Source organism: Phytophthora cinnamomi (assembly GCF_018691715.1).
Source record: "Phytophthora cinnamomi strain GKB4 chromosome Unknown Contig54, whole genome shotgun sequence".
Classification (NCBI taxonomy): Eukaryota; Oomycota; class Peronosporomycetes; order Peronosporales; family Peronosporaceae; genus Phytophthora; species Phytophthora cinnamomi.
In genome coordinates, this window is record NW_027150987.1 from 454578 (window position 1) to 470735 (window position 16158).

The following is a 16158-nucleotide window of genomic DNA, read 5'->3' on the forward strand; positions in this document are numbered from 1 at the left end:
GAAATGAACGCCTCTCACAGTGCGTGAAATGTGTATTTCCGAACCGTAGAACTGTACTACATTAGGGCCCGTCTCGAGGTTGAATACACCACCCTATTCCTTGGAGTAGCTGGCGATGTCGGACGCCTCGAAAGACGCCTCCCAGTTCTGGCCGTCGAAGGTTTCGGTGGTGACGCTGGTGATGGTGGCCGGATCCACGCAAGCGACCGTGACGGCGTATCCGTCCGGATTGCTGCGCGGGATGTAAAACGCCTGCACGCCGCATCTCTTGCAGAAGAGGTGCTGGGCCTGGTGCGTGTTGAACGTGTAGAGCGTGAGCATGTCCTGACCGCGCATCAGGCGGAAGCGCGCCTTGGGCACGATGGCGTGGGCATTGCGCTTCATGCTGCAAATGGAGCAGTTGCACTCGGTCTGCACCAAGTCGCTCGGCGCGTCGAACTCGAACTGCACCGCCTTGCAGTGGCAGGAGCCGCGGTGCACTACGAATTGCGGGGTCTCGGCCATGGTAGAGTAGGTAGATACTAATAGATGGTAGACTCGAGGGGGTAAATTGAAGACTGACGTGGCCGGCGTAACGGATACCGTGTCAAGCGGCGGAATTTTACGTGAGTGAAGGTTAGTTTTAGGTTTTAGCCAATGAGGGAGCTGCACGCGAAGCGACACGCAAGTTGAAGCTGTTGCACTCATGTGAGTAGAACGAAGCATGTTTGGGCGGCGTAAGGCTCGGAACGGGGGGGAAGAGACAGGAAACAAGCCGTTGACGGTGCAGGAGAGGCTGGAATTGCTGGAGAGCACAGAAGTGTTGTTGAAGTATCCCGCTGGACTGGTACAGCCGTGTACGTATGTGGATGTAGTTGGGGTGGAGGCAGGTTCGTTCTGCTTATTTGGTGGTGGCATGCTGCAGTCTCACGACAGGAGCTGGGGCGACTGAAGAAAAGATTCGTGCATCTTATACCGGTGGACGATGTTGGCCGAGAGCTGCGACTGCCGCTGAATGTGGTGCTGCTGATGCCGGAGCTGCGAGCGCAGCCGTTTGTGCCGCTCGTGGCTCGGCTGTTTCTGCATCGGCAGGGGGAAGCAGGGGCTGCGTTGCAAGAACCGAAGGATGGAGATGCAGCCGATGAGCTCGTCACTTTCACCGCGTTTATGACGATCCTAGCGGTGTTTAGCGTCAAGCAACCACTCGAAATTAAGCGACAAGGTTCGTGTCTCCCGCGATCATCGCTTACTGAGGAGATCAGTCTTTCGCGCTGATCGTGTGCATTGTGTTTGTTCATATAGTGCTGTTCGACGTCTATGACCGCGAGAGTAAAGGATGCGCCACTGTCGATGACTTTTTGAGGGTGATTTCGACGATATCACGGTCGAATGCCGCTAGACGTAAGGCGGTTCGTCGAATTTTGGAGCAACAGCTAGCACCATTTTTCAAGCAAACGAAGTCGGGTGTGACTGGTGTGTTGGTTAGTGATTTCAGCCAGGTAGGTATCGACCTAGTTTTATTGGACCTCTATTTTGCATTAACCTCCACTCACTGTGTGAAAAATGCCCAGGTTATTGTCGACGCCGAAGTTCACATTGCTCTAACGATAGCTTACTAGTGTTCGCATTATCCAGGCTAAGCTCTCCCTGCGGCATTCTAGATAAAGCACACAAAACTAAAATTACCCCTCAATTTGATGCTCAATCGTGTCTCAACTTAACTTGAAAACGACCTGGGCTGTATTGGTGTCTTCCGATCAAGTCGCCTTGAAGCCGATGGTGAAGTGGCACATTGGCACCTACGCACGTCTGCGCCCTCCACGGCGTGGACATGATTGTGCCAAGTTCGATCTCGGTTCGTATTTCTCTCTTTTGCTACGTCTCGTGTGCTATGTGTACTCAAACGCACTTGATGGTTTGTGGCTGTCGTCAGAAAGAGTCGACGACGGTCGATTCAGTAGGACAGTCATAGCGTTCCCACCTCCAGACGACGATGACTCCCGAATGCACCTTAAGCAGCGCGACGGACTCGACTTCCACTTCAACGACGTATTTGACCCAAGCATCTCGCAAGAGCAAGTATTCAACGAAGTCTGTATGGACATCGTCTACAGTGCACTGGATGGCTACAATGGAACTATCCTCGCTTATGGGCAGACTGGCTCGGGCAAAACCTACACAATTACGGGAGGCGAGCATTATGCAGACCGAGGAATAATCCCTCGCGTGCTCTCGACAATCTTTGAGGAGTTCGAGAAAAGACCAAACATGCGCTATTCGTGCTACATTTCATATCTCGAGATCTACAACGAAAACGTCTACGACCTGCTCGATCGGTAAGCACACCTGTCAATTTTGGGAAGCTTGCTTTTACTGATATTGCAGCTTGGCCCTGCACGTAGATCTCACACCGACCGACCAATCGAAGAGTGGACGAAGGTTCTTCTCATGGACGATGACGAAGGCGACATGCACTTTAGAAACTTGGGGTAAGTCAGCCTGCACTCATGGTTAAACTTTCGTGAAGCGGTGTATTAAATTGTGTGTGCGTGCACAGAGTTTTGAAGCGGTATCAGAGGAAGAGGCACTAAATCTTCTCTTCCTTGGTAACATGAACCGTGTGACGAGTGATACACCTATGAACCAGGTACGCTGACATAACAATATGTCTATTGCCGCTGTACAAACAATCTTGTAAATGCTATAGGCTTCGTCCCGTTCCCATTCAATCTTCAGTGTGATGATCGAGTCACGGCCCATTGATTCGGATATGATTGTGACATCCAAGCTTCATCTGGTCGATCTTGCGGGTTCCGAGCGAGTTTACAAGCGTGACGGCACCCAGCGTATGCGCTCGGAAGGAAAACACATCAACCTCTCACTCTCATCACCCTCGAACAGGTACACTGTTTGCGACAAATTAATTTGTGATATGAAATTCATATTATAGGTTTGCAACTCTTGTAGGTCATCCTGTCGCTACGGAGCAAACGCAACGCAGTTTCGAGGACGTATCATATTCCGTACCGCAATTCCATGCTCACATCGGTTTTGCGTGGCAGTCTGGGCGGCAATTGCAAGTCCGTTTTCATCGCTACACTCAATCCTGAGAACGACTTCATTGATGAATCCATTTCGACTTGCCGCTTCATGCAGCGCTGCTCAGAGGTGGCAGTCGATATTGCAGTAAACACTGAAGTGGACACTGAGAAGCGCCTGGAAGCAGTCGAAAAGCTCAACGCAGAGCTGGAAGCCACAAATGCCGAGTTGCAAGCTCGCGCTGTTCAATTGGAAAACGAAATGAAAGCGCAAGCTATTCATTTCGCGAAGCAGGAGCAGCATTGGCACCGGCGTCTTACGTTAGCTCAAGAAGAAACTCAGGCGGCAATAGCTGCTGCGAAAAGCGCGCGTGATCGGTCCGACCAAATGGGCAAAAAAGTAGACTGGATGCAGTGCGAGGAGATCGTGGAGAGATTGCTACTCACTGGGGATCTACCGCGTGAAGAGCTAGACAAACCACAAAGCAAAGGTGGATTTGAAAAGCCCGACTGCTTTACGAGGCCGTCGCACAAGGAATCCGAGAACTGGGTATGGCTACGGCTCTTGGATGTCTGGTAGTTCTCAAAGAAAATACCTTTTTCGCGTCGAACACTGCTGCGGAGTTACAGGAACTCATGAGCAAACAAACACGAACTGTTGAGGCCCTTGAACAGCGTTTGCTTGACCAAAACGCGAGGCCGAACTACTGAAGGAACAAATTCAGAGCGTAGCGGAAGCTCAAAAGCTCGAGGGTGAGCCGAAGACTTCGATTCCGCGATCGAAATCTCATACTGGTGCACTTCGTAAGCGTCAATCATCGCACCGCCGATCTTCAGCTAGTGGGAGAGATGGTAGCGTGGGAGATCGTGACCCGTCCAACAGCGGAAGCGATAGTGAGAATGACAGTGAGGCTTCGGAAACACACGAATATGATCGACCGTCAGCTGCGCGACTGCAGCCCCAGCGGTCAAGATCGAAGCTCAATCGCGTAGTGGCAAGACTTCGAAGCGGTCAGAGTACAGTCACGCAAGTATTTCCGAAGAAGAGCAGTCGAACGATAAGATGACTACGCTTCGAGGAGCTGCTTTGACGACTGAAAGAGTCGAAAATCCTGCTGCTGGGAGTCCTCGAAAATCCGGCAGCGATTTGATCCGGAAACGCATGGAGGTCTTACGCAATGGGAGCTTATTCGTGAAGTACGGTCGCTACGGGAAACCCCACGTGCGCTTCGTGTGGTGCTCTGCCGACCTTGAATATTTAAATTACCGGAAGGTGAATAGCACAGTTCCAAAAGCGACTATCCCGACGCGTTCCATCGTACGCGTGTGCGTCGGGCAAGACACACGAGTCTTTGACCGTGCAAAACAACCAGCACGAGCTCCTCACTGCTTCTCTGTTGAATACGAAGAGAACCGAACCTTGGATCTCGAGGTAGGTGCTGACAATGAGATATGCTACGGAGTTTGGGGACTAATACCTGTTTTTGATTCAGATTGCCGATGGAGAGAGCCCGGAGGTAAAAAAGATCAAACGAAGCGACTGGGTGGAAGCACTGCAGTTCCTCATCAAGCTGAAAGCAGCCCCTCGCCGAAAGACTTCCCCACCGCGCTACGATTCAGCGGAATCCCTGGCCTCCTAGAAGTGGATGCGTTGCTTTCTTGAATTCTGCAAAGTAGAATCTATGACTGCAAACAACGCTTTTGCCATAACTAAGTCCTATGGTAGACAACTTCTAATTTCACCCTCAAAAAATGGTGTGTGAGATGATTCTGGTATGGTCACTCAAATTCAACGTTCAAACAAAATGGTTTGTTCGATTCAGGTGATTAGGATAAAACACATGCATCGAGTGACTTCAATCTCTGTAGGAAGTGCACCCAAAGCACCACAGTGTCCGACGGCAACCGGTGAATGGTTGAATTCCTACTTACGACGACGGTGAGTTACCCGCAGCAGAGCCCATCGCGGTACTAGACATGGGAATCTGCCGCATCGTCGGCCTGTTCACGTTGAATCGAGTCGCCACTGGGGTAGGCGGCGCCATGACCGCAGGAATCGCCGCAGTGGCAGCACCAACCGCGTAGCCTGTTGCCGCCGCGGGATTGCGTCGAACGGCCGATAGGATGGAATTGATAACGTTGGAGATCACCGCCGGGTTCGTCGCGACATTCGCCGTCGTGCCGCTGGTGTTGCCGTTGTCCGGCTCGAGTTGCTCGAGTTGCTCGAGCACGAAGTTAGCCGCGGCCGGGTCCACCTCCTCCGGGTGTGTAGCCAGCTTCTCCTTGATGATCTTGACGAGCTGCACGCGGTCGCTCTTCGACAAGAGGACGTTGCTCTTGTTCAAGAACACCTTGTTGTTCGTGGCATCGACGGTGTTGGTGATGGCCCCGACAGGCACGTCCAGCGACGTGCCACGAAGACCGGGGTTCGTGGCTGGGTCTGAGGTCATGCCAACGTCCATGGTGGCGTGTTCCTCAGCCGCCGTCACGAACGACACGAGACAGACCAGCGCAGCAGCGATCGCAGCAATCTTCATGATAGCTTGGTAGTTGAAGCGCTGGGTGGAAGGCCGACTTGAGTGCTGGGAGTCCAATTGAACAGTGACAGCAGGAGTGAGTTTTCACTTACTGGGTTTTGTTTATCGAGGAAAACACCCAGGAAGAAGTCGAGAATCGGGGCTGTACGCACCGAGTAAAAATTCTTCAACTCGCGCGCACAGAGATTTCCACGCTAAATGTTTCTCGGTGTTTTCCTCGATTCCAAGTCCACTCCACGGCGCACGAGGCATCTGGCATTGTTCATTTGGACTCCAACCACTCCAGTGCTCCAGCGTCTCACACTTCCCCAATCGCCACCATGAAGATGTCCATTGCTGCGATCGCTCTTGCGCTGGTCTACTTCGTCGCATTCGTGACGGCCGACCCGCCGACGACGGTCTCAAGCTCGCCGATGTCCAGCGACGAACGCATGCAGCTCGCCAAGGATATCAAGGAGCTGTTCTCCAAGAACCCAAGCGCGGTGGATCCGGCTATCGCCGCCATGTCGACCGAGAGCCTCTTTGGTCTGCTGTCTAGCCTTGGCTCGAACCCGGCGGTACTCACCAACGCTGCGGGTCTCATCTCGGCGGTGACGAGTCGCAACCCGACTGCATTGGCGAGTCATGCAACTGGTCTGTTGAATGCGGCACTTCCTGCGTTGATGTCGGCCGTTGGCCCTGCTGCTGCTGCTCCTACTCCGGCTGCTGCTCCAGCTGTCTCGATCGCGCCGATTTACGTGACGTCGGCCCGCGTCGCTCCTGCTGCCGCCCCATGTCGACGTAGCATGTTAACGTCACAACTTGATGTCAAAGGCTGGTCACGGATGCCCAAGTAGTACTTGGCAGCGATTCATGAATTTCGTGACGACAAACGAAGTCGTAGCCGAAATGCGTTTTACCTAAAACTTTCAACAATCAACACGTCGCGTTCCGCATCAACCAACGTGAAATGCTGCTACACGCATAGGTGGATTAGTAGGTTATGCACATTTGGGATGGAATACGAAAGCTACTCATACCGAGCGCACCCGAAGCTCGGGTCGGTCGGTGGTAGGTGCCACTTGAAGTCAGTGGCTTGCAGTCATACTGCACTCCTTGTCCTTGTAGTTTAGACGTGGACGTTCTTGCCGTTAAGCGAATTGAGGATAGTGAGGACGTCACGCAGGACACCAGTAGCGCTAGCGGCGGCACCGGTGCCGGAGCCTTTGAGGACCAACGGATTGGGGTACTGCACGGAAGAGAAGCCGAAGGCGATTTCGTTGTCCTTGGTGTAGTAGGCCGGGTGGTCCTCGTTGACGAGCACGGGCTGGATCTTGGCCTGGATCGACGGGAATTTGGCCAGGTCGATCGAAGCAACGTAGTGCAGACGCTTGCCCTCCGCCACAGCCGGCACATAGTACTTCTCACGGAAGGCTTCGTCGTACGCCTCGAGTCCGGAGACGATGTCTTCCACCTCCATTTCGCTCGACCACGAAATCGTATCCAGAACACTCTGCGGGATCAGCGGCTCCAGCTGAACAGCGTTCGGGTTGAGATGAACGCCGAGAGCACGCGCCAGTACCACAATCTTGGAGACCATGTCCGTGCCAGTGAAGTCTTCACGCGGGTCGCGCTCGCAGTAGCCCTTGCGGAGCACCTCGCCGACGGCCTCCGAGAGCTTCTTGCCCTTCATGACTTCGTTGGCGACAAAGTTCATCGAGCCGCTGAGCGAGGTCTCGATGCTTAGTACGCGGTCGCCCGTGCGCAGGATGTTGCCGAGCGTGTCGACCACCGGCAGACTGGCGCCGATAGTAGATGTGTACATGAAGAACGTACGGCCAGTCTTAGCGCGGGTGGTGGCCACACTCTCACGCGAGGACGTGGGCGGCAGGCTGCTCACCGATCGTGCGTTGGAAGCCACGACGTGGATACCGCGCTCAATGCAGGCCGAGTAGAGGTCCTTGGTGTTCGCCTGGCCGGAGCAGTCGACGAGGATCGGAATGGCCAAGTCCTGCAATTGATCCAGTTGCTCGAGCGACGGCGCACCGGCGTACTGAGCTGACGCACTGGTTGAAGTTGACGCAGAAATCACAGCGTTGGTGCTCTTGCAGCCTTCCAGCCGCGCGATAAGCTCCTCAAACGTGAAGCCCTTGGGGTTGTACATGAAGTCGCAGCAGTTCGAGCCGAAGCCAACGATGTTGACGCGCGCCTTGTGCTGGAAGCGGTACAGCTCCTGCTGCTTCTGGAGCTGGCGCACCACGCCCAGCGTGATGTGGTTGCAGCCCAACAGAACGACGTTGGTGACGAGGTAGTCCACGTTGAAGGCGTCGTGTACACGACGCACCGCCACCTTCGTGTCGGCACCCCGAATGACACAACTCAACGATCGTGAGCTAGTGCCCTGACCGACGGCGAGTACTTCAATGCCGGCGTCGGCGAGGGCCCCGAAGAACTTGGTCTGGTTGTAAGGGATCTTGGACAAGTCTTCGGCCACGACGGAAAGCATAGTCACGGGGACTCGGCATTCAGAGGGTCAACTTCGTGAGACTCGATCTCAGCGCTCAGCTCAGTGTTGGATGGCTGCGCAGGCCTGTTCTTCGGCACTGCGAGGCACCACGACGCTGATCGCCTGGCCATGAGCTCCGCGGATCGACAGCCAGACGGGAATCTTGAGCTCCTCCAGCACCTTGGTCACGCGAGCTCCGATGTTTTCTTGCTGGTGAGGGTCGTTGCTGCCGTCCTGAAGGATGCGCGTGCGGGCCTCGATGATCGCAAGGTTCTCCAGCGAGGTGGTGCACGTCTCGCGCGGGGTGCTCGAGCGGCCAACGCCACTGATGTAAGTGCCGTGGCCGTTGGGGTCCATGGTGTTACGGATGAGCATGGTCACGTCGCCCTTGATCAGCGGCACCATGGTGCGCGCGTGGAACATGCGCGTGCCGTACACAGCCAGCTCCAGAGCTTCGTGGTGGTTCAGGTGCGAGAGCGCCACTGCGCGGTCCACGATCCTCGGGTCCGCAGTCATAACGCCCGAGATGTCGGTGTTGATCAGCACGTAGTCGGCGCCGAGCGAGGCACCCACCAGCGTGGCCGTGTAGTCCGATCCGTTGCGTCCCAGCGTCGTGGTGCGGCCACCGCGCGTACGAGCAATAAAGCCTGTGATCACCGGCAGCGTGTTGGGCTTCCATTGCGCCGCGAGCTGCTGCAGCTTCTCCTTGGACTCGTCAAAGAAGACCTTGGCGCAGCCGTGCGTGTCGTCCGTGATGAGCCAGTCCCTGGCGTCCAGGTAGAAGGCCTCGACGCCTGCCTTGGTCAGCAGCTTGGCGACGATCGTGGCGCTGATGCGCTCACCGAAGGACAGCACCGTGTCCGTGGCCGCGGCCGTCTGCTCCTGCAGCAGGCAGATGCCGAAGAGCAGCTCCCGCAGCGGCTTGAAGTGGTCGACTATGAGCTCCGTCATGTCCTCCAGGGGCCCCACCTGCAGCTCCGTCTGCGTGTCGTGAGCGTTCGTGAGCGTCAACGCCTGCAGCTTGTCCACGACCTCGAGCGCGCTGTCGGCGTCCCCCTTGGCCGCGAACGCCACAGCTTCCAGCAGGTAGTCGGTCGAGTGGCCCATGGCGGACACCACGACGGCCAGCACGCGCTCGCGCTCGCTGCGCACGATGCGCACGAGGCCGCAGAGCCGCGCCGGGCTGCCCACGGACGTGCCGCCGAACTTGTACACGTTGCGCGCGCCATTGCGGTGGTCCAGGTGGCTGAACTCGGCGCTGTCGGCTGCTCCGTCCAGCGACAGCGCGTCTCCGTCCAGCGACAGTGGGTTCTCCAGGATCTCCTTGGGCCAATTGGCCCCGATGAGCATCGACGGCGACGTGCAGTCCATGTTGCTACAGTACAGTGTACCGGTACAGTCGTCCTTGAGGAGCTCCGTTCACGAATGGCTGGCGTGGGGATCTGATGGGGATAACGAAGGGGATGGGCCTGCGAAATCATTGGATTAAAAACGAAATAGTGATTACTGATTGGCTGTAAGAGGGAGTGGGACATGGCGACTGAACTTTTGACAGGCACTGTACATCTCGTGGCGTGTCAAACGTGACATCCATGTATTAATACACCGAAGTGGTCCATGAAGGTACCTCGGCGCTGGACGATCGCCATGACCACTTGACAAGTTGCTGCCATGGGCGCAGTAGCGGCAGACGCTCCGACGGTATCAATTGCTGCGGAATCGGCGGAGAAGGAGGAGAAGTTGCAGCTGCCAGCAGCTCGGGATGACGGCGATCGACGACGGCGAGTGCGGTCGTGGTACGCGCACATGGCGCTGATCCACTTGTCTGAGTTCGGCGCGGAGGCGGCGCGCGGCCTGGTGCTGCCGACGCTGTTCACGTACGTGCAGGAACTTGGCGGCGGGCTGGAGGACATCGCGCTGCTCACGGCACTCTTCAGCGTGGGGCGGTTCTTCTCGTCGCTGCTGTTCGGTTGGTTTGCGACCGCACGTCGTTCCGCGTGCTGTACAATGTGGCGGGGGCCTGCGCCGTGGTGGGCAACTTGATGTACGTGCTGCCCTACAGCGCGTCGGTGCACAGTAGGACGCTGCTCGCGCTGAGCCGCTTTGTCATCGGGTTTGGCGCTGGCAACCGCAGCGTCTGTCGAGCGAATATCGCCATGCTTACGAGGGTGGATCAGAGACTACAGTACTTCACGCTGTTCGCAACGGTCGTGTTTCTAGCGTACGCGCTCACGCCCGGTCTTGGCAGCGTGGTCGGAGACACGCAGATCGAGATTGGTGGAGACCTGCTCCAGTTCAACCGCTTCACAGCCCCGGGATTCCTCTTGGTCGCGTTGAACCTGATCACGATCGTCTTCAACAACATAATTTATGACGACTCAGTCTCGCGCGAAGATGCCCCACAGTCCCCCACTGCAAGCTCCGCTCCATCGCCTGAAACTACCAAGCCGGCCGAGAAGGTGCTCGCAATTGCTGTGGATGAGGCAGAAGATGGAAATGCTGCTAAAGCGAAGCCTGCACAGGGTTCATCTGGACCCGAACTGTCCGATCGCGCGGTGACGGTGGGCATGCTGGTCTTCATCTTCCTAAATTTCAACGCCAGAGGCATCCTCTCCATCTTCGAGACGGTGAACGTGCCACTTTTTCTGGAGATGACGAATCGCAACACAACGGCGGAGCAGGACTCGGTTCAGGCGACGCAGGACGCGTCCACGTTTTATCTCATTGTCGGCCTCCTCGGATTAATTTCGTACGGCTCAGTGCAGATTCTACGCAAGAAAGTCTCCGACGTCGGTTTCCTGCTCTTCGGCTTCGCGATGCTGCTCGTAGGCAACGCTGTTTTGTTGACGCTGTGCGCGGATATGCACGTCAACAACGAGCGAAGTGATGACATCGACGAAGCCCATTCCCAGCAACAGTTCAACATCTTCGTAGCTGCTGAAATATTCGTGTGGAGCATCGGCTGTCCACTAACGTCAGCCGTGGTCGTATCAGCTTTCTCTAAAGTACTGGGATCGAGGCCTCAGGGTCTGCTCATGGGAGTCTTCGGCGCCTCTGCGTCTATCGCGCGCATGGTGCTTCCGTTCCTGCCCAGTTTGTTAGCGTCGTGGCCGCTCCTCTTCTTGGTCAATATGGTGCTCTGCGCGATCTGCATCCTGGTGCTATCAGTGTATCTAGGTTTTGTATCTCGACAGAGCAAGGCCGCCGCTTATGACAGCGTTCAACTCCACTCGGATGGCCGGGAACTAGAAGGTTGATCCCAATCCCATGTCGCCCCGCATAAATAACTAACTTTATCAATTAGCAAGAGCGAGGCATTCTCTGTGTTTGCTTGGTTTGGGAATGGAGTTGAAGGTAACACCAATCTGTGGTCGAGACTACAGAACTCTGGAACAGGGTGGCGTCGTCGTGAAGAAGACGCTGTTTGGCGGGACCGAGTGCAGCGTGCCATTATCGCGAGGAATTTGCTGGAACCCGTTGACCAGGTGCTTGTTAGTGTGTGATATTTCTAAATGCTGCATCCGTGGTTTCGGCGCCGCGTTTAACCCCGATGACAAAGGGCAACTTCAAATGGCTTTGAACAGTGAAGTGAACGGCAATACGGCGCTCGTTGGCAGTCACGGCTCAGCGCCAGGACAGTTCCTTAGCCCCATTGCAGTGGCCGTGAACTTGCGAGGAGAACTCGCCGTGGCGGACGGAAAACTCAACCGCATCCAGATTTTCTCCGGGAGTGGTGACTTGGAGCACGTGATCGGGCGTTCGGGCACCGCGCGTGGCGAGTTTCGAGGCATCACCGACGCGAAGTTTACACCTCGAGGGTATATCGCCATTGTGGACTCTGGAAACCACCGCATCCAGATCATGACATTCACTGGGATCGTTGTTCAGGTTGTGGGCCGATACGGATGGAAGCTGGGAGATTTCGTGGGTCCATGCGCTCTCGCTGTCAATGGGGTTGGTGATCTCTTTGTGTGCGATGAAGGCAACAAACGTATCCAGCGGTTCTCACCTACAGGTAAACCTCTGCTGGAATGGGGTAGTCGTCGTGGACCCACGCCTGACCTCAGCACATTATCCGACGGAACGGATTTCACGGAGCTGAGACCTGTAGTTTACTCGATCTTCGACAAGCCATCTGACATTACAATAGGAATTCACGGCGAAGTCATCGTCTGCGACGCTGGGAGGCGACAACTTTTAGTTTTCTCGGACGTTGGTGCATGCCTTCATGTCGTCAACACAGCTCAAATGTTCCAGTCCAGCAGCCCAACTGCAATGACTGTCTGCTCAAACATGTTGGTCGTGGTTGGTACGTCGACAGCATCCAAAACACGCAAGGACGGTCGAGCCTCCATCACTGGCATTTGTAGACAGGACGGATTATCGAACGGTGTGGCAAGTTGCCTGGTGGCAGCGTTTCCTCCAGAGAAGCGAGTGCGTGTAGGTCAGTTCGAAGCGATCCCTGCTCATTGTGCTGTGGCAATAGCTTGTTACCTGACGTACGCCGATGCACTACTCGTGCGCTTGGTCAGTCACTACTTCCACAACTTGTGCCGACAACTACGAAATGAGTGGAAAATCTTCCCGCTCGTAGCTGGGCAAGCGACTGTGATGAAGTATAACCGAGTCGTGTTACCAGCGACGGGGCTTATGGCCGTAGAGGAAGCGTTTCAGAAGTGGGGGCTACGGATCTACAAGCCGTCGAACCGCATTCGCAAGCACGTTATGGATTTTGAAGCTGGGTTTTGCAGCGCTCTCAGCACGCTGTACGGCCCTTTATTTTGCTACCAACACGAGGAGATTCTACGATCGTTTTCAGATTCTACTCAAGCACAACCAGAATATCAGTGCAACCCATGCGTGATAAAGAAGAAATCGACAAGGCGGCATTTATCGAGATCGTTACACAAATCGAGGAAGTGCGCTATGGATTCCGGACGTGGGAACAGTGTACCCATTTTCTCGAAACTCAGAGAAGGCTGTACCTCTGCCAGCTATCCGGTGTGCGAGTAATGTGCCAAGGGTGACGGGTGGAACACCAATACCAAACTCGCTCCGGCTCGTCGAGAATGCCCAGCAGCAGCAACTGTCCAAGCTACTGCAAAAGTTCCTAACACTTTAAATCTGCGAGCGACCAGACCATTGAGTCGGACGTAGGACTCGTCTCGTGACTCTGTCTGGCCCGCCTAGACTTGAGGCGTTTGCCAACGCCCAGAAGTCAGTTGCAAGCCTCCGATCCGTTGAATAAGGTGAGTATTCGACTAAAGCAAGCATTAAACTTTATAGGTTACTTGTCCATGCGCGATGTTCACTTCGTTTCCGAAAATGGACTGCGTAGTGGAGAATGCTAGTCGCGTGAAACCCTCACTGATAAGACGTATCGTCCCCGCCACATGAGCCGCATACTTGCGAAGTGGAAGGCTAACCTTGAGCGTTTGGTTGCCTTATCTCCGTCACCGCTATTCTTGAAAGCAGCTAGGCACTTTGGGGGCTATTATACTGAATGGTGTTTCCACGCAGGTCAGGCATGCGATGTGAATTGTTACTAGAAACGCGTAGTTGCTATTTGAGGAGGTATTCATCGATGGAGTTTGCGTCGAGCCCTCATTGTCGGGTTTCTTCAGAAGCAGACACACCAGAGCATCAAGCTCCGAAAACCCAAACACCGAGAAACCGAGAAACTACTATGGGCTGCACGCAGTCGTCCGAAGCGATCCGTCCGAATATGTTCCAGACGAAGCTCTGCATGCACCACAAGACTCCGTGGATGGATGTGTACCGCAACCTGGGCGAGTTGGGCCGAGGTGCCTTCGGCGTCGTTGAGAAGGTGGAGCACCTCAAGACCCACAAGCACTACGCGATGAAGACTGTGAGGTTCGAGACGGGAAGCAAGCGTCACGAGTTCGAGCGCGAGATGAACATCCTCCGCGTGCTGCATCACCCCAACATCGTGCGCATGCTCGAGACGTTCGAGGATGAACACCACTTCTACATCGTCATGGAGCTCAGTCCTGGTGGCACGGTACGCTTAGCTTTAAGACTTTGTAGCGAGTCGAGCTAACCGTAACTCTGGTTTGATTTGCAGCTGCTTGACCGCGTCAAGGCTCGCGAAAAAGAATTCCCGGAGGATGAAGTAAAAGACATCATGCGAAGCCTGGCGTCGGTCATCCAGTACTTGCACTCGCGCAACATTTGCGTACGCTTTTCAATACCCTATCGACGATAATTTGTGAGCGCACAGCCCGCTAACTTCCTTTACTCGTTGCAGCACCGCGACCTGAAGCTTGAAAACATTCTGATTGACACCTTGGACAACGGCGGTGATATCAAGCTTTGCGAGTACGATGCTTACGTCGTTCCTTTCGGCGGCAAGATAACACTTCTTCATGCTCATAATTTTCTCTGCTTGTGCGTACAGCTTTGGTGCTAGCACTCTTTACAAGATGGGGCTAGTATGCGGAAGGTCCTGGGCTCTGTCGTATATGGCTGTATGTATTACTCTCCTGCTACTTCACCATGTGCATCAGACCTGCTGATTCGAATTGTCGTTAATGCGCCATCCAGCCGGAAGTGCTCGAGGGCAACTACAAGGAGACGTGCGATATGTGGAGCTTGGGTGTCATCATGGTAAGCTGCAGCTACTTCTCGCCGCAGTAGTGAACATAATGCTAAAGTTGATGTGTTTCACTCTTCAGTACATGCTTCTAAGCAACAAGGCCCCGTTCTACGGAGATACCGAGGACGAACTTGTCGAGAGTATCTTCGCGGGTGAAGTCTCGTATGCTGGCAAGGAATGGGACGCAATCTCCCCGGAAGCCAAGGCACTGCTTCAAAGGCTCCTTCACGTGCGTGTAAACCGAGTGCTCTGCCTTCACATTCGGTTGGTACGCTGACACGAATGTCCGTCCCTCTTGTTTAGTTGACTTACGGATCGTTTCACAGCGGCCGAGGTGCTTGCCCACCCTTGATCAAGTCCAACGAGCATGCGATATCGCCCGACGTACGACGAGTTTGTTCCTCGAGTGAAAGCGTTCTGCAACTACACGCCATTCCAGCGGGCGGCTCTGGTGGCTGTGGCGTTTTGCATGTCGTCCAAGCGCGTAGCTCTGCACGCAGCAGTGTACAATGAGCTCAACGTGGCTCACAACGGCGAATTGACACTTCAGGAGCTGTACATGGCGCCAGCTCTTATGCGCTTCCAGCTGGACATGGAAAGATTGCCACTTCGTACGTCATCACGCATTGTGATCTTCACAAAACTCCTTGCTATTTGCTCACATTTGCTGCTGTTACAGACTCGATCAGCAGAATGAGAATGGTATTAACCTCCTCGAGTTTGTTGCCGCCACGTTGAGCCCCGAAGACGCGGCAGATGAGGAGCTTCTGCTTTCTGCCTTCCACATACTTGACCGTTCCACCGCGGTGCCATCACAAAAGATCTGAAGGCTCTTCTGGGACAGCACTTCGATGTTGCGGCTTGCCAAGAGATGATCCGGAAGGCCGACGCCGACAAGGATGGCAAGATCACCTTCGACGATTTCGTCAAGATGATGAAGCTGCCCGCCAGTCTCAGTGGTAAGGCCAGCAAAGCTGCATTCGCGCTAAGACGCACCTCCGATGTGGGGCTCGTCGTCTGTCGAGGGCCTCCGACGCTGAGCCTGTCGTCCCTCGACGTAGTGTGTCCAGTGCTGGAGCGAATACGGGTGACCCTGGCACCAAGGAGGAGGCACTGCAGAAAATCGAGACCCTGCGGAACGATTTGGCCAAAGAGCCCATTGCGGATCCGGTGGCGCCCGAGACGGTCGAGGTGCAGCTTCCCGAAACTACAGCCTAAAAAAAAGCACCCAAACGCTGCCATACCGATGGTCTGCGACTAAAAACATTATTAACTGCCTCCTCCATCCGTGAGGCTTCATATTAATCTAGACTCCATTGCAAAACTTGCCGAATTTCTCGAATCCAGATCTCCTGTGAATACCCCATTCTCTCGTGACCCAAAACGACTTCAATTTTTTATACTCAGAACCCAAACTAACACTGAATCTTAAAATTTTAGTCAAATTTGTCTTAATACTTGATACACCTGTTATAAAAAACTTAACGGAATACTCGAGCCCAA

At 54.6% G+C, this 16158-nt stretch overlaps 8 protein-coding genes across 8 annotated transcripts; 4 read left to right on the top strand and 4 right to left on the bottom strand.

Annotated features, from left to right (window-relative positions):
* Positions 1-93: 93 nt before the first annotated feature.
* IUM83_13444 (Proline-rich protein 6) lies at positions 94-504 on the bottom strand (the record flags this gene model as incomplete). Its single annotated transcript, XM_067938117.1, has 1 exon — positions 94-504. One exon carries the CDS (start codon positions 502-504, stop codon positions 94-96), a length of 411 nt encoding a protein of 136 aa, XP_067788288.1.
* Positions 505-703: 199 nt separating this feature from the next.
* IUM83_13445 (kinesin-like protein) lies at positions 704-3597 on the top strand (the record flags this gene model as incomplete). The annotated part of the gene is made up of 6 exons (XM_067938118.1): positions 704-836; positions 905-1201; positions 1282-1380; positions 1913-2315; positions 2382-2468; positions 3042-3597. 6 exons carry the CDS (start codon positions 704-706, stop codon positions 3595-3597), a joined length of 1575 nt encoding a protein of 524 aa, XP_067788289.1.
* A 582-nt stretch (positions 3598-4179) lies between these two features.
* Positions 4180-4657, top strand: IUM83_13446 (kinesin-like protein; the record flags this gene model as incomplete). Its single annotated transcript, XM_067938119.1, has 2 exons — positions 4180-4449; positions 4511-4657. 2 exons carry the CDS (start codon positions 4180-4182, stop codon positions 4655-4657), a joined length of 417 nt encoding a protein of 138 aa, XP_067788286.1.
* A 288-nt stretch (positions 4658-4945) lies between these two features.
* On the bottom strand, positions 4946-5554 carry IUM83_13447 (uncharacterized protein; the record flags this gene model as incomplete). The annotated part of the gene is made up of 1 exon (XM_067938120.1): positions 4946-5554. One exon carries the CDS (start codon positions 5552-5554, stop codon positions 4946-4948), a length of 609 nt encoding a protein of 202 aa, XP_067788287.1.
* Positions 5555-5874: 320 nt separating this feature from the next.
* Positions 5875-6390, top strand: IUM83_13448 (uncharacterized protein; the record flags this gene model as incomplete). The annotated part of the gene is made up of 1 exon (XM_067938121.1): positions 5875-6390. One exon carries the CDS (start codon positions 5875-5877, stop codon positions 6388-6390), a length of 516 nt encoding a protein of 171 aa, XP_067788234.1.
* Positions 6391-6662: 272 nt separating this feature from the next.
* IUM83_13449 (Bifunctional aspartokinase/homoserine dehydrogenase) lies at positions 6663-8039 on the bottom strand (the record flags this gene model as incomplete). Its single annotated transcript, XM_067938122.1, has 1 exon — positions 6663-8039. The coding sequence occupies one exon, from the start codon at positions 8037-8039 to the stop codon at positions 6663-6665; it is 1377 nt and encodes a 458-aa protein (XP_067788281.1).
* Positions 8040-8099: 60 nt separating this feature from the next.
* IUM83_13450 (Bifunctional aspartokinase/homoserine dehydrogenase) lies at positions 8100-9410 on the bottom strand (the record flags this gene model as incomplete). The annotated part of the gene is made up of 1 exon (XM_067938123.1): positions 8100-9410. The coding sequence occupies one exon, from the start codon at positions 9408-9410 to the stop codon at positions 8100-8102; it is 1311 nt and encodes a 436-aa protein (XP_067788369.1).
* Positions 9411-13725: 4315 nt separating this feature from the next.
* Positions 13726-15873, top strand: IUM83_13451 (CAMK/CDPK protein kinase; the record flags this gene model as incomplete). The annotated part of the gene is made up of 10 exons (XM_067938124.1): positions 13726-14061; positions 14125-14235; positions 14308-14378; positions 14458-14527; positions 14604-14666; positions 14735-14884; positions 14959-14989; positions 15069-15266; positions 15500-15614; positions 15726-15873. The coding sequence occupies 10 exons, from the start codon at positions 13726-13728 to the stop codon at positions 15871-15873; spliced, it is 1293 nt and encodes a 430-aa protein (XP_067788368.1).
* Positions 15874-16158: the final 285 nt, after the last annotated feature.